The 12,162-nt window shown below is 33.7% G+C and overlaps 1 protein-coding gene across 1 annotated transcript; it reads left to right on the forward strand.

Annotated features, from left to right (window-relative positions):
- Positions 1-302: 302 nt before the first annotated feature.
- Positions 303-12,116, forward strand: LOC132737211 (uncharacterized). Its single transcript, XM_060724470.1, has 3 exons — positions 303-847; positions 11,347-11,504; positions 11,757-12,116. Exons 1-3 carry the CDS (start codon positions 508-510, stop codon positions 11,943-11,945), a joined length of 687 nt encoding a protein of 228 aa, XP_060580453.1. The 5' UTR covers positions 303-507; the 3' UTR covers positions 11,946-12,116.
- The last annotated feature ends 46 nt before the right edge of the window (positions 12,117-12,162 follow it).

Consider the following 12,162-nt stretch of genomic DNA (forward strand, 5'->3'; position numbering starts at 1 on the left):
TTTATCCAATCACCTGATGTCCCTGTAACCTTTTCACAATACGATAATCTGTCTGAAGTTGATATACTGGATAGATATTTGTGATATGTGAACCACGTTAAGGAAATATAAGGCCATCTTTAACTTGAAATAGGTCAGAAAAAGTTTCGAATTACCCATAAACAAAATATATATTTGCTAAATCATACACATTTAGTTTGTTGTTGTTGTTCTGTTTTGAAACCTTTTCAATTATTTAAAATTATAAGATTGACAGACACTGTTTTCTGACTGCGAGCATAGATAAAAGGAAAATGGAGATAGGGATACGCTTTTAATGTGGGTCGTACAGTAAAGTATGTGTTCTAATAACGTGAACTACAATCTAATCAAGCGACAGCTGCTTAAATGTTTAAGTGCATAAAATACAGAACAAATATCGTGTCAAAGTTCAACCAGATAAGGTCCTATAAAATTCTAATCGGTTTTTTGAAGTTATTTCACTTCTTTTAAACATAACATAGTGAAATGGTGACGTTACACGTAATTGCATCGCTTCTAGCGTTCGCCGCCGTCTCACGTGCGACGTTAGACTGCTCAAAAACGTTCCCGCATTCAGGTCTGACGTCACGTTACAATGAGACAATAGCTCATGCTATACATTCCATGACGGTAAGAGGGCTTAAACTTTTCAATAACCGGGCATCAGCGAAGAACTTCGTGCCGACGGTGAACCAAGACCTGAGTGAGGAAATAGCTGTGCTGGACCATGCACCGGAAGAACCGCTGGACCACGACTTTACAACACTTACCATGAACATCGTTGACAAAATTCTCTCAACTCTGGGCAACTCAAAAGATGGACTGGGTGAGACTGAACTTTCTATTTGAATTTCTGAACATTTATGTATCTATAACACTTGTGAAACGTTCTGGCTTATTTTATACGAACTCTTTTAGGAACGCTATAAAATTCAAGCTCATATAGACCCAGAAACTATGGTTACTCATTCGTAGTTATCATAGATAGATAGATAGATACTTTTATTTCCTCCAAAGATGAAGAGCATAACAGTATTTACAGATACAATATTTACAGTAACAATACATGTATAATACCATTTAAATATTATGCGATAACATTACAAAAATATATCATAACAAAAACAAAAATCATATAATATTTATATTGTGGGATCTATATCAAATCTTTCATTCTATGGCAAAAGTAATTCACACCTGTGTTTAATTTATTGATCTATTATCTAACAAGAAAACATGGCAACTACAAGTGTATCCTTAATATGATTGTAAGCATTTCTCCTTTATATAGCTTCAACGAAATCGAAACTAAAGCTTTTTAAAGTGGGAAACACCTTTTATTGATTTCTTAAAAATAATGAAGGGGAATTGGCAAAAAGTGCTAAATAAAAGTCATATCTTCTTCTTAACAGAAGATATAGTTAATATAAAGCTGTAGTTAATTATTTTAGTATTTTCTTCATTTATACAAAAATGATGAAAGATTATGAAAGGAAAACCCGATTTTATACAGTTTTGAATATTGTAAAACTTTAATAAATAATTCATGAGATATTCTACTTATTCATAGAAGTATTTATATTTTAGTTTCCTAGCACTCGAGGATTAAATATATCATGGTTTTTTTCTTACATAATTACAAATAAGACATACGTATCAGAAAACATTTCTCATTGGTACAAATACAAATTACAATATACACAACATATAACGTTCGAAAATGTATCACAATTCATGTCAATACATCATTTAATCTAATAAACGTAATAGTGATTTAGTTAATGAGAAATTTATGAAAAGGCGTTCGTCATTTTTCATTATTATGGAACAGAATTAATGCATTTATTCCATCTTGCTTTATGATATCGGAACTTACATTATGCTTGCTTCTATACTTCTTTATGACAATGAAAACCTGCGTTTTGCTGAATTCAATCATGCCTTATGATTACTGAATGCACTTTCATGTAATTGCAACCTTATGTGTTCCCTACTAAGCCACCAAACTCACAGATTTTAATATGCTATATGTTTAATTGCATCTTTTTTTAAGGACAACGTATTATGTTTGGTGTTTAAGATAACATTCTTTATAACTATATGTAACATGGTAGTTGTATCTTTAATTTGCTATAAATCTGCCACTTATATTGTCGACATTATGTCAAATTAAACTATTCATTTTGATCAATAATTGGCTGATTTGATGTGTATTAGTATTCATATGCTTCAATATATTCACTGATTACAAATATAATGCAATACATGATCACTGCGCATCGACAACGAAGATGACAACGATAGCGATATTATAGTCGCATGTGACAGTACGCACTAAGCAGTTGGCAGTAAGCATAATGCGAGTTGCAATAATTTGTGTTCATATTATGACAGCAGGTGTCGCTTTGTCGGTACATCCCGTTATTTTCCGGATGATCCCGTATTTTGGCACGTGGAGTAAACAAAGTTACGTCCACTTTATATAGGGGCGTATACAGAGCAGTGTTAGTTGGGGACTGACATGTTAATTTACTAAAAAACAAGAGAACACGATGCGACAGACGAAAAGTGCGTGTTTTTGAAGATTCCGCCAGCATGTGGAAAAAAAAGTTATATATGTCTCTAATAACTCATCCTACAAGTGGCAACTCACCTCTTATACAATTGTTTACACTTCTTTTTGAGCGTGTGTGATAAGTGAAATTGAATTTTATCAAACTTAAGGTGGCACGAAGGTGACATGTGTGTGTTTTTATTTATCTCGTGCGCACGAGATACTGTGTCGTGGCCACGGGTTACTAAGTCGTGGCCACGAGATAGTTAAGTCGTGGGAACGAGATACTATGTTGTGGCCACGAGTTACTAAATCGTGGCCACGAGGTAATTAAGTCGTGGGAACGAGATAACTTAGTCGTGGCCACGAGTTACTAAGTCGTGGCCACGAGATAAATAAGTCGTTGGAACAAGTTACTATGTCGTGGCCACGAGAAAGTTTAGTCGTGGCCACGAAAAAGTTAAGTCGTGCGAACGAGATAAATAACCAATCAAATTACACTATTTATATGAATTTTCCTAACAAGGATGCCCCTACTTCATTTGTCCGTAAAAGTGCCATTTATAAAAGTTATTGATTGGTCAAAGATTTAGCGTCATTGTGACCCTGATTTCTGACCAAATTGCCTAAAAATTATAAGGTGTCATCTACTGATCTTTTTAAGTTATATAAACTACGGCTTATTCTTTCTAAATCATTCATCAGACAAGGATTTTGCATGAAGTGTCATGTTTATCTGACCTGTGACCTCAAACATCCTTATAGGATATCTACTGTCCATGGGCAATGTCCCTTCCCAATAAAATAAACCAGGACTAAGTCCCTCTCAAGTTATGGTATAAAAAATGTTAACAGGCCTTTGTACGTACAAAATGACCAATTCTATTATAGAATTGTCCCAACAAAGGGCTATAACTAAAGAGATAAATAAAAACACACACATGTCACTTAGTAACTCGTGGCCACGACTTAGTATTGTTTGGTTTTATTAACCTGTCAATTACATATTGATTACACGGTCGATGCACACAGTATATTAATCTTCGGTAAATGTTCGATAAGTTCCGTGAGATGTACGCTGTACGATGGAATTTAATTTAATTTGTATCTCTAAACTAAGTGTACTCAGCATTATAGCGCAATAGGGTAAATCACGAGTTTATAATCTAAGTGCAACACGCGTTTTAAATTCGAGGCCGCGTTGGTCTATGTTTTTCTCTTATTAATACTTTCAACATTATTGAATCTATATATGAGCCGTGTCACGACAAAACCAACATAATGGGTTTGCGACCAGCATGGATCCAGACCAGCCTGCGCATCCGCGCAGTCTGATCAGGATCCATGCAGTTCGCTATCGGTTTCTTGACTTGTCATAGAGTTTGTAAGCGAACAGCATGGATCCTGATCAGACTGCGCGGATGCGCAGGCTGGTCCGGATCCATGCTGGTCGCAAACCCATTATATTGGTTTTGTCGTGACGCGTCTCATATGATTATTTTATGTTGTTCGTTTTGTTTGATTATGTTTTACTTACTTTTGTTATGTATATACTCTTTTTAAATAACATGTTTTTTTAAGAATTCATGTTTAAAATTAAAACGAATTAAAATCAATTAATGTCTTTTCTATGCCGTAAAACACACTACAAATCTGTTCCATTAAAATATACTGCAAAAATAAAGAAAGAGTTCTAAAACAATGGCAACAGTAAGGATCGAACCACAGACCTCTCAATTATCAGACATTCTCTTTACCGACTGTCCTATTGTGAATTAACGAAAACCTTCACATTTAGCTGGCGTGACTTTCAATCCATGACTAAAATACTCCATATTAATTCTCGTAAACTACACGGACCAAACCGAAGTGGGATCGAATATTTAAATGAGTCCTATAATGTATTCATAATTGACAGGTCAATAAAATCAGACTATACAGTACAAACTTGAATTTGTTTTTGTAAAATGAAATAAATATAATTTGGCTTCACACAAACATTGTGCTTTAAATACTTTACACTGTAATTGGGCAGTATGAATATTCATGTATAGTGTTATTACAAAAATATATATGGAAGTTTCTTTTAAAGACAGGCACAACTTTACTTGACCCGTAATAAGGAAAGCAGATTCCTATACATTATGTGTATGTGTTTTTATTTAAATAAAACATATTTAGTAAGAATTTTATAGATTTCAATAAATTTCTGTGATAAAAATATAATTACTGAAAGATGTGCATAGTAAATCTTTAAGCACAAATGTAATGTGAATGTGGTGGTGTGTGCGGGATGTCTGATCTATAATCAGACACACATTTGCCCAACATTTGTAATTGACTATGCACTATGTCACAAAAATAAACAACTTCCTTCTTTCCTTATTATACATGTATATTTTAATGTGTTACATACCTATTCGCCACTATAAGTGACTGAGACATTTATTAAGTTAAAAGGCCAATTAATAAGTTTTGCTTTTCAATGTCCAAGTCATTAGATAAAGACCTTCGCAATCGTAGGCAGGTGCTTAACAACTGGATGACAGCATTATATGTTTTGATAAGGGAGTACACTATGACCACTCATCAACGTTTCTTTGGCGGTAGGTGCAGCCCTTAAGCCAAGGCTTGAATCCGCCACTGTACGTATAACTGCCCCATTTAATAACTGTTTACGTTTAACATATTTTTTCTATTAGACTGGTTATACATAGTACATGTATAAAAATTATATTGCATAATCCTTACTACTTGTATTTATATTACTTTCCACTGCAATTTAATGTATTAAGCGCTTGGTACGTATTTTATAGCATTGTCGTCCTCTGTATTTTTAACGTATAACCACGATGGCCCTAACGGGTATTCCGTAATATATACATGTACCACCGGAAAATTCCGATGATAGGCGAATCATGGAAAAAATCCGTTGATATCGATAACAGAGTTCTCGCCCCTTAACAGTTCACAAATCGGCTAGACATTGTTTAAATTGTTTATCATAATGTAAGATGATCAAACATAATCCACAAAGCTCAGACACCGAGCTTTATTAAGCATAAACACTGAATAATGGATATGAAGCGGAAAGCTAAAAGTAATCACGCCATGCGAGTTGTAAATCAAATAAAGTCCCATTTTAACAAAATGCCATCAGGGAACAAAAAAATAGTCAATTTTAAATGACTTCTACATAAAAGTAATACACAAAAAACTAAACCGTAAATGGTTTGTATAGAGCATGAAGAAAGGTAGCTTATACATAAAGGTATAAGACGTTAAACATTTTAGTATTCCAAATGGCTTGTTCACTTTAATAGTTATCACTCAATGAAAGAATTGGTCACTACGAAATGTTTGAATGAAAATAATGAACAATGGAATCCGAATAATGCAACGTTTTAAATATCATAAAGCAAGATGGAATCAATCATAATGCAAGTTCTAATGTCATCGTAGCAAGATGGAATTAAGCATAAATGCAAGTTCCAAATGTCATCAAGCAAGATGGAATCAAGCATAATGCAAGTTCCAATGTCATCAAGCAAGATGGAATTAAGCATAATGCAAGTTCCAATGTCATCAAGCAAGATAGAATAAATGCATTAATTCTGTTCCATACATTATAGTTTTACATTGTTCAAGAGGACAATCTGTTATTAACTCACGGAACCAAGTAAATCCCAGACAGTCTATAAGCATGTTCCACAAATTCTCACGTTCTCGGGTATTTCTGATACAGAAACAGATCTGGTGTAGATAATATTTCCTGTATTAAGTTTTAGCATTTTGTGCACTGACGCTCAATATTGTCGTGAAACCAATAAAGCGATGTTCTTGAGAGTTTCCTGCAGATATGTGATAGGGAGAGAGTGTTCCTGCTTACGTAACCATAGGCCTCGAACACTGGCTAACACGAATGAAGGTTAGTTACAAACCCACAAATGTCGCAGCTGAAACAATACAATCTATTTGATATTGGTTTTTCCGACTTAAGCATCTGCTTTGACGAGAATATCTTTCCACTGCCATTTACTCGGAAAATAAACTCGATTGTAAGTAATTGTACATTACATCAGTCAGAGAATATTTGCAGAGGTGATCCTAATAATATATCAGGAATGAAACCAAAACGTTCCGGAATCCATTATGATATCTGGGTTAAACGAATAATTGAATATTTCTTCGCTAAAAATATGCCGACAATCTACATCAAATTGCCAAAGAACTGCAAGTTTCCTAATATTCTCTATCAGGGCTCAACAACTCGTAATATTCAAAACAAATACGAGTAATAGTTTGAAGATGCGTTTCTTGGAAGCTGTTGCATATGTTTTAAACAAACGTTTTGAAGCAGCAGTCTCGAGTAAACCGTACATGTATCGTCTTTCAGAATAGGAGCTCCATATTTCAGCAACCATAAAGTGCCTCTGGGTAGCACCACAGATTTGTATCATTTACTTAAAGTAATATTAACAGGGCTGATAGAACCACATCAGACTTCCGGCTATGCTGAAGTACGTTTCCTCAGCTTTGGAACATGGTGTTTTCAAATGTTAGGTTAGTAGATAGAATCTTTTCAATGATAAACACTAAATGACAGTAGCTTTTTCGGTTTCAGAGAATAATGTAAGGCGCCCATACCTAAAATTCGTTTGGGCCCCCCCCCCCCCCCACCAATGTCTTAATTGGTGTTGTTCATTATATATATATTTTTCTGCATTATAATAGTATCTCCATTCTTTGAATAGTCCAACATTCTTAACATTTTGTCTAAACCAGTTTTTGGATAACGAAACAAGTACATAGTCGTCTGCTAAGTTGGAGAACACCATTAGTTATCATGCTGTATATATTTTACACTTTTTATAAAATATTCTGTCAAAGAATAATGATAATCAAATGTTTAAATCAAACATTTAGTGAAAATGGGGAAACAAATCTTTACAGATTTTTTATTTTATACTACATGTTTATGTATTTAAGAATAAGATGTTATGGAAGGTTCTAAGATTTTATTGCACAGCTTTTTCAAACTTTATCTTTACTTTTAATGATTTGCTTTTCAGTGACATTATGCTCATTTTTCGCTGTCAAGTTGAGTTGAATTAGTATTATATTTCAAAAGTTTGACCATTGAAATGATGATTGATCAGCAATTGATAAAGAAAAACCTTTATGATACAATAAATAAGCGATCTAAATAAAAAAGAAACCCCACTTTTTTAAGATTTGCACGATATAATTTCCGATACATTATAAAGAATGTTTTTAGACATTTCCGTCGGTCATGTGGATTACTCAGTGTGGCCATACCACGTGACATTGACGTCATTTTTGGCATCATTTCCAAGACAAATATTGCTCGATTCGGACAAGAAAATAGTCATAAATATTTTATTTCTGTACCAATTTCTTTGGGATATGCACCAGTCTACGGGGAAAAATATAAGCTTTCCACAGAATATTGGATATTCGTCAGTTTATAAGCCATTTTATCAAACACTTTGCATAACCTTGAAAGTTGCTTGTATTAGAGCGGGCTTCAGTTGCAAGCTATTTTGTTTTCTGGCGTTATCTGGTCTGATACGCCATGAATAAAAAGTCAGGTTTACATCAACCGGGAGTACGGAAGGCAAAACTCTACCTAAATAATTATGTTCATATTTTTATTATGAATGACATAAATCTTACATTTTTTCTTCAATTGTCAATTCTGGCACCAGTTCCAAGTCGAAAAAAAAGGACTACAGTTTAAAAGCAGATTTTAGAATCCGTTGCAAATGCGAAGCAACATGCCCTACCGTTCTTTTCTACAATTTAGTTTATCATTGTTGATCTTTCACAGAGAGATTGTGAAAAAACTGATTGTTCCTTAAAGCAATAACACCTATAACTTTGTATCGCAATAGTGCACGTCAAATCACTTAGATTTAGTCCTGTCGGAAAATAATATTTTGGTTTCGTTTTGAAGATGTTTTAAGTATTGCTCATTTATCCTATGTAGTAAAATGTGTTTTATTCTGTTTCACAATGGCGAAATTGATAAGAAATATATGTGCTCTCAGTAAGAGAAAGAGTTAAAATAAAAAAAAAACACCGTTTGTATGCTATGGAAAGGGTTACACTTTAACGCGAGTGTTGTAAAGCTAAAGGTATTTTTTCACTTTATTTTTTGTCAAGAGTTATGACAAACACTGACACTCGTGAATGTGACAAATAGGTTTTTTCTGTCCTCAAAAGAGAGACTTTTAAAAGGTTTATATTTTTTCTGGAATTGTTGTATAGATAAAATTTCTAAAAGAGTTTGATAAACGAAATCACAATTTGAACTTGGAACTTTGCCGTGTAAATCTGATAGTATTGTTACTTAGTTGCATTACTTATGATTCTCGAATAATTTATCAAAAAGACCCAAAATAGCCATGAATAAGAACGAGAATGGACGCCATGTGGAGTAAACAAAGTAGAAAATAGTAAACAGATAAATGATTTTACAAACCAATAGCCATCGATCACAGTCAAATTTCTTGAAAACAAAACATTCAAAAAGACGGAAATAACAATGATTATCAATAATTATATAAATATTTACATTAACATCTGTAATAGCAACATCGGCAAGATCTAAGACTAGGGTCCATATGACACTGATGCGTCCATTGAATAATTAATAGCTAGCATAAGCTTACTAAAATTGCGATTACAATTGAAGAGTATATTCAATTTTTATCCTTCAACTGTCAAATGACTTACTGCTTTATTTACATATCAGATAATTCACTTATTTAGTTAATGCGTCATGTTTATCTTGTTTTAGATTTTAATGTGTGGTCCGTTTTTAAATCTTAAAATGCTACAAAAAGCCATTTGAGGACATCTGCAGGTCATGCCGCGTGTAATAATCCATGCATTTACAGCCAATGACCACATCGATAAGAAATAGTCCCAAATAGCCCTATCGTTTTTATTCAGTTGAAAGAGACATTATTGTTAAAAAGGTCTACTCGATTTAAATGTTTTTCAAACCATAAATATTCCGTTCCCTTCCTCTCTTTACAATGTATATTGGTGAGCTCTCTGATTAAGCTGAGTTGACTGATTATAATTAAATAAATTTGTCAGCTATGCAGTTTATCAACAGAAATAAATGCAATTATAAAATAGATAGTATTTAATAGTGTTCTTAAGTTAACGAAGTTATATCCAGTTTACGAAAAACGGTTACCGTGGGTATGAAAACAGGATGTAAAAATATTTTTTATCAACGAGTGCCACTGTGTTAAAAAGCTGAATCTATCATACTAAAACATTGCTACGGGTTCTTTATATATACATGTATATGGTTATACGTATAAATAGCTCTTTTTTTTTACTTTAAAATTGCCGCGTTGAGGCGTAACCCTTTTTCACGCATACAAATCGGAGTGATCCCTGAATGTACACGTTCATTGGACAGGCTAGCTAAGTCAATCAACATTTTCAATTTTGCCGTTTTGGGCGATATTTAGCTAGGTTTCTGTTTTCTATTTTCCACGTTTAAGTATTGCTACATGACACAAATAGATTTTTCATAATCATTACCGTGAAAGAACAATGATTAAAGAGCAAATCAATTTCTTTACCAAATACAGACAAACAATTTTACGACTTTTAAAATCACTTATAGCGCAGCGGAGTAAAAAAATCATTTAAATATTCATTTTGTGTTTATGTAATCGTATATAGTAAATAAAATGTTTTTCATGGTTAACATAATTATAGAAAAGAGAACGGTAGGCATGTTGCTTTGCATTTGCAACGGATTCTAAATCTGCTTTAAACTGTAATCCTTTTTTTCGACTTGGAACTGGTGCCAGAATTGACAATGAAGAAAATATAAGATTATATCATTCATAATAAAAATATGAACATATTAAGTAGAGTTTTGCCTTCCGTACTCCCGGTTGATGTAAACCTGACTTTTATTCATGCGTAGACCAGATAACGCCAGAAACTAAATAGCTTGCAACTGAAGCCCGCTCTGATACAAGCAACTTCCAAGGTTATGCAAAGTGTTTGATAAAACGTCTTATAAACGGAAAAATATCCAATATTCTGTGGAAAGCTTATATTTTTCCCCGTAGACTGGTGCATATCCCAAAGAAATTGGTACAGAAATAAAATATTTACGGCTATTTTCTTTTCCGAATCGAGCAACATTTGTCTTGGAAATGATGCCGAAAATGACGTCAATGTCACGTGGTATGGCCACACTGTTACTGATAATTAATTTTTCATATCACAAAATGTCAAGTTATTTTGATTTTTACCTGTTCACCGACCATTTACCAATTGGTGGGCATAATGTCATAGTTCGGGCGGCTAAATGTATTTATGTCTAAGATTGTTTTTTTTTTAGAAATATTTGGTATATATGAAGAACAATGATTAAAGCCATTTTTGTTTAACAAATCCATTGTTTTTAATGAGTTTAAAATACAGACTCAGACTGTTATAATCACGCCATGCATCCGGCGAATCTATCAATCTTACCTCTTATATACGACATATGCTTTTCATATCAATATGTTACGTACGTGATCGTTCTTCTATATATTTTTTCTTCTTTTTGGCATGTGTACCCTATTTTTAGCTTCGATACACTCCGACGACTTCTCGTCCTTATCCAAACACTGAAGGAAAATGTCGAAAAGTTGCGATTGTTATTAATATTGATCATTATCATAACCATATCCATATTCATTACATGAGATTTATTAATGTAGGTCCACACTGGTCACCAGTTGAACGTGTTGCCCACGTGTTTCATATGTGGGATCTCTGGTACAAGATCAAAGAGACCGCCTGGGACAACGTGCAAAACAATAAACCACGTGACGAAGTTTGCACGTGCCTTGCCTCTGTTGAATTCAATGGCATAAAGGTATGTATGATCACTGGGAAAGGCGGGGAGATGCGGTACTCTTTACTTAAAAAAAATGTATTTCAAGAATTTCCTTGCTGAACATCTATGTGACATTGTAAACTGGTAAAATCAGTTTTAAAAAGAATATTTACATTGACAGCAATTCAAAATCTGTTTCTATCCAAGCATAAAAATAAATGCTAATAAATTGACTGTTCCAAATTCTAAGCAGGGCAAGTCCATTATACACATTTCTACTTTTTCATTTAGGATGCTGTCGCATGGGTCGCAAACCACTATAAAACCGGCACGCCGATCACTTTGTTGGATCGTCCTATACCAAAACTGGTCGACGCCAACTCCTGGGGAATCTGGAAACAGCGTCTGCTGCACTACTATACACCGGAAGCTCTTAATGATGCCGCCATGTACCTCCACTGTGTCTCACAGTTCTGGTAGAATCCTTGAAAGGAAGATTTATTTAGTGTTTATTTTGTAATGGAATCACTTATTTCTATAACATATTGTACCGAATGATTGTCCTTAGAACTACCTTAGTGTATGATGTATTTTTCTGAACTTTTAGTTAGAGAATTGTGACTTTACTTTTGAATAAACTGATAATATATATATTCTTGTAATTGTATTCTTCAGACTTGGTCTATTATGTTATTAT

Source organism: Ruditapes philippinarum, unplaced genomic scaffold (assembly GCF_026571515.1).
Source record: "Ruditapes philippinarum isolate M1 unplaced genomic scaffold, ASM2657151v2 ctg3297_1_1_1_1, whole genome shotgun sequence".
In the NCBI taxonomy this organism is placed as follows: Eukaryota; Metazoa; Mollusca; class Bivalvia; order Venerida; family Veneridae; genus Ruditapes; species Ruditapes philippinarum.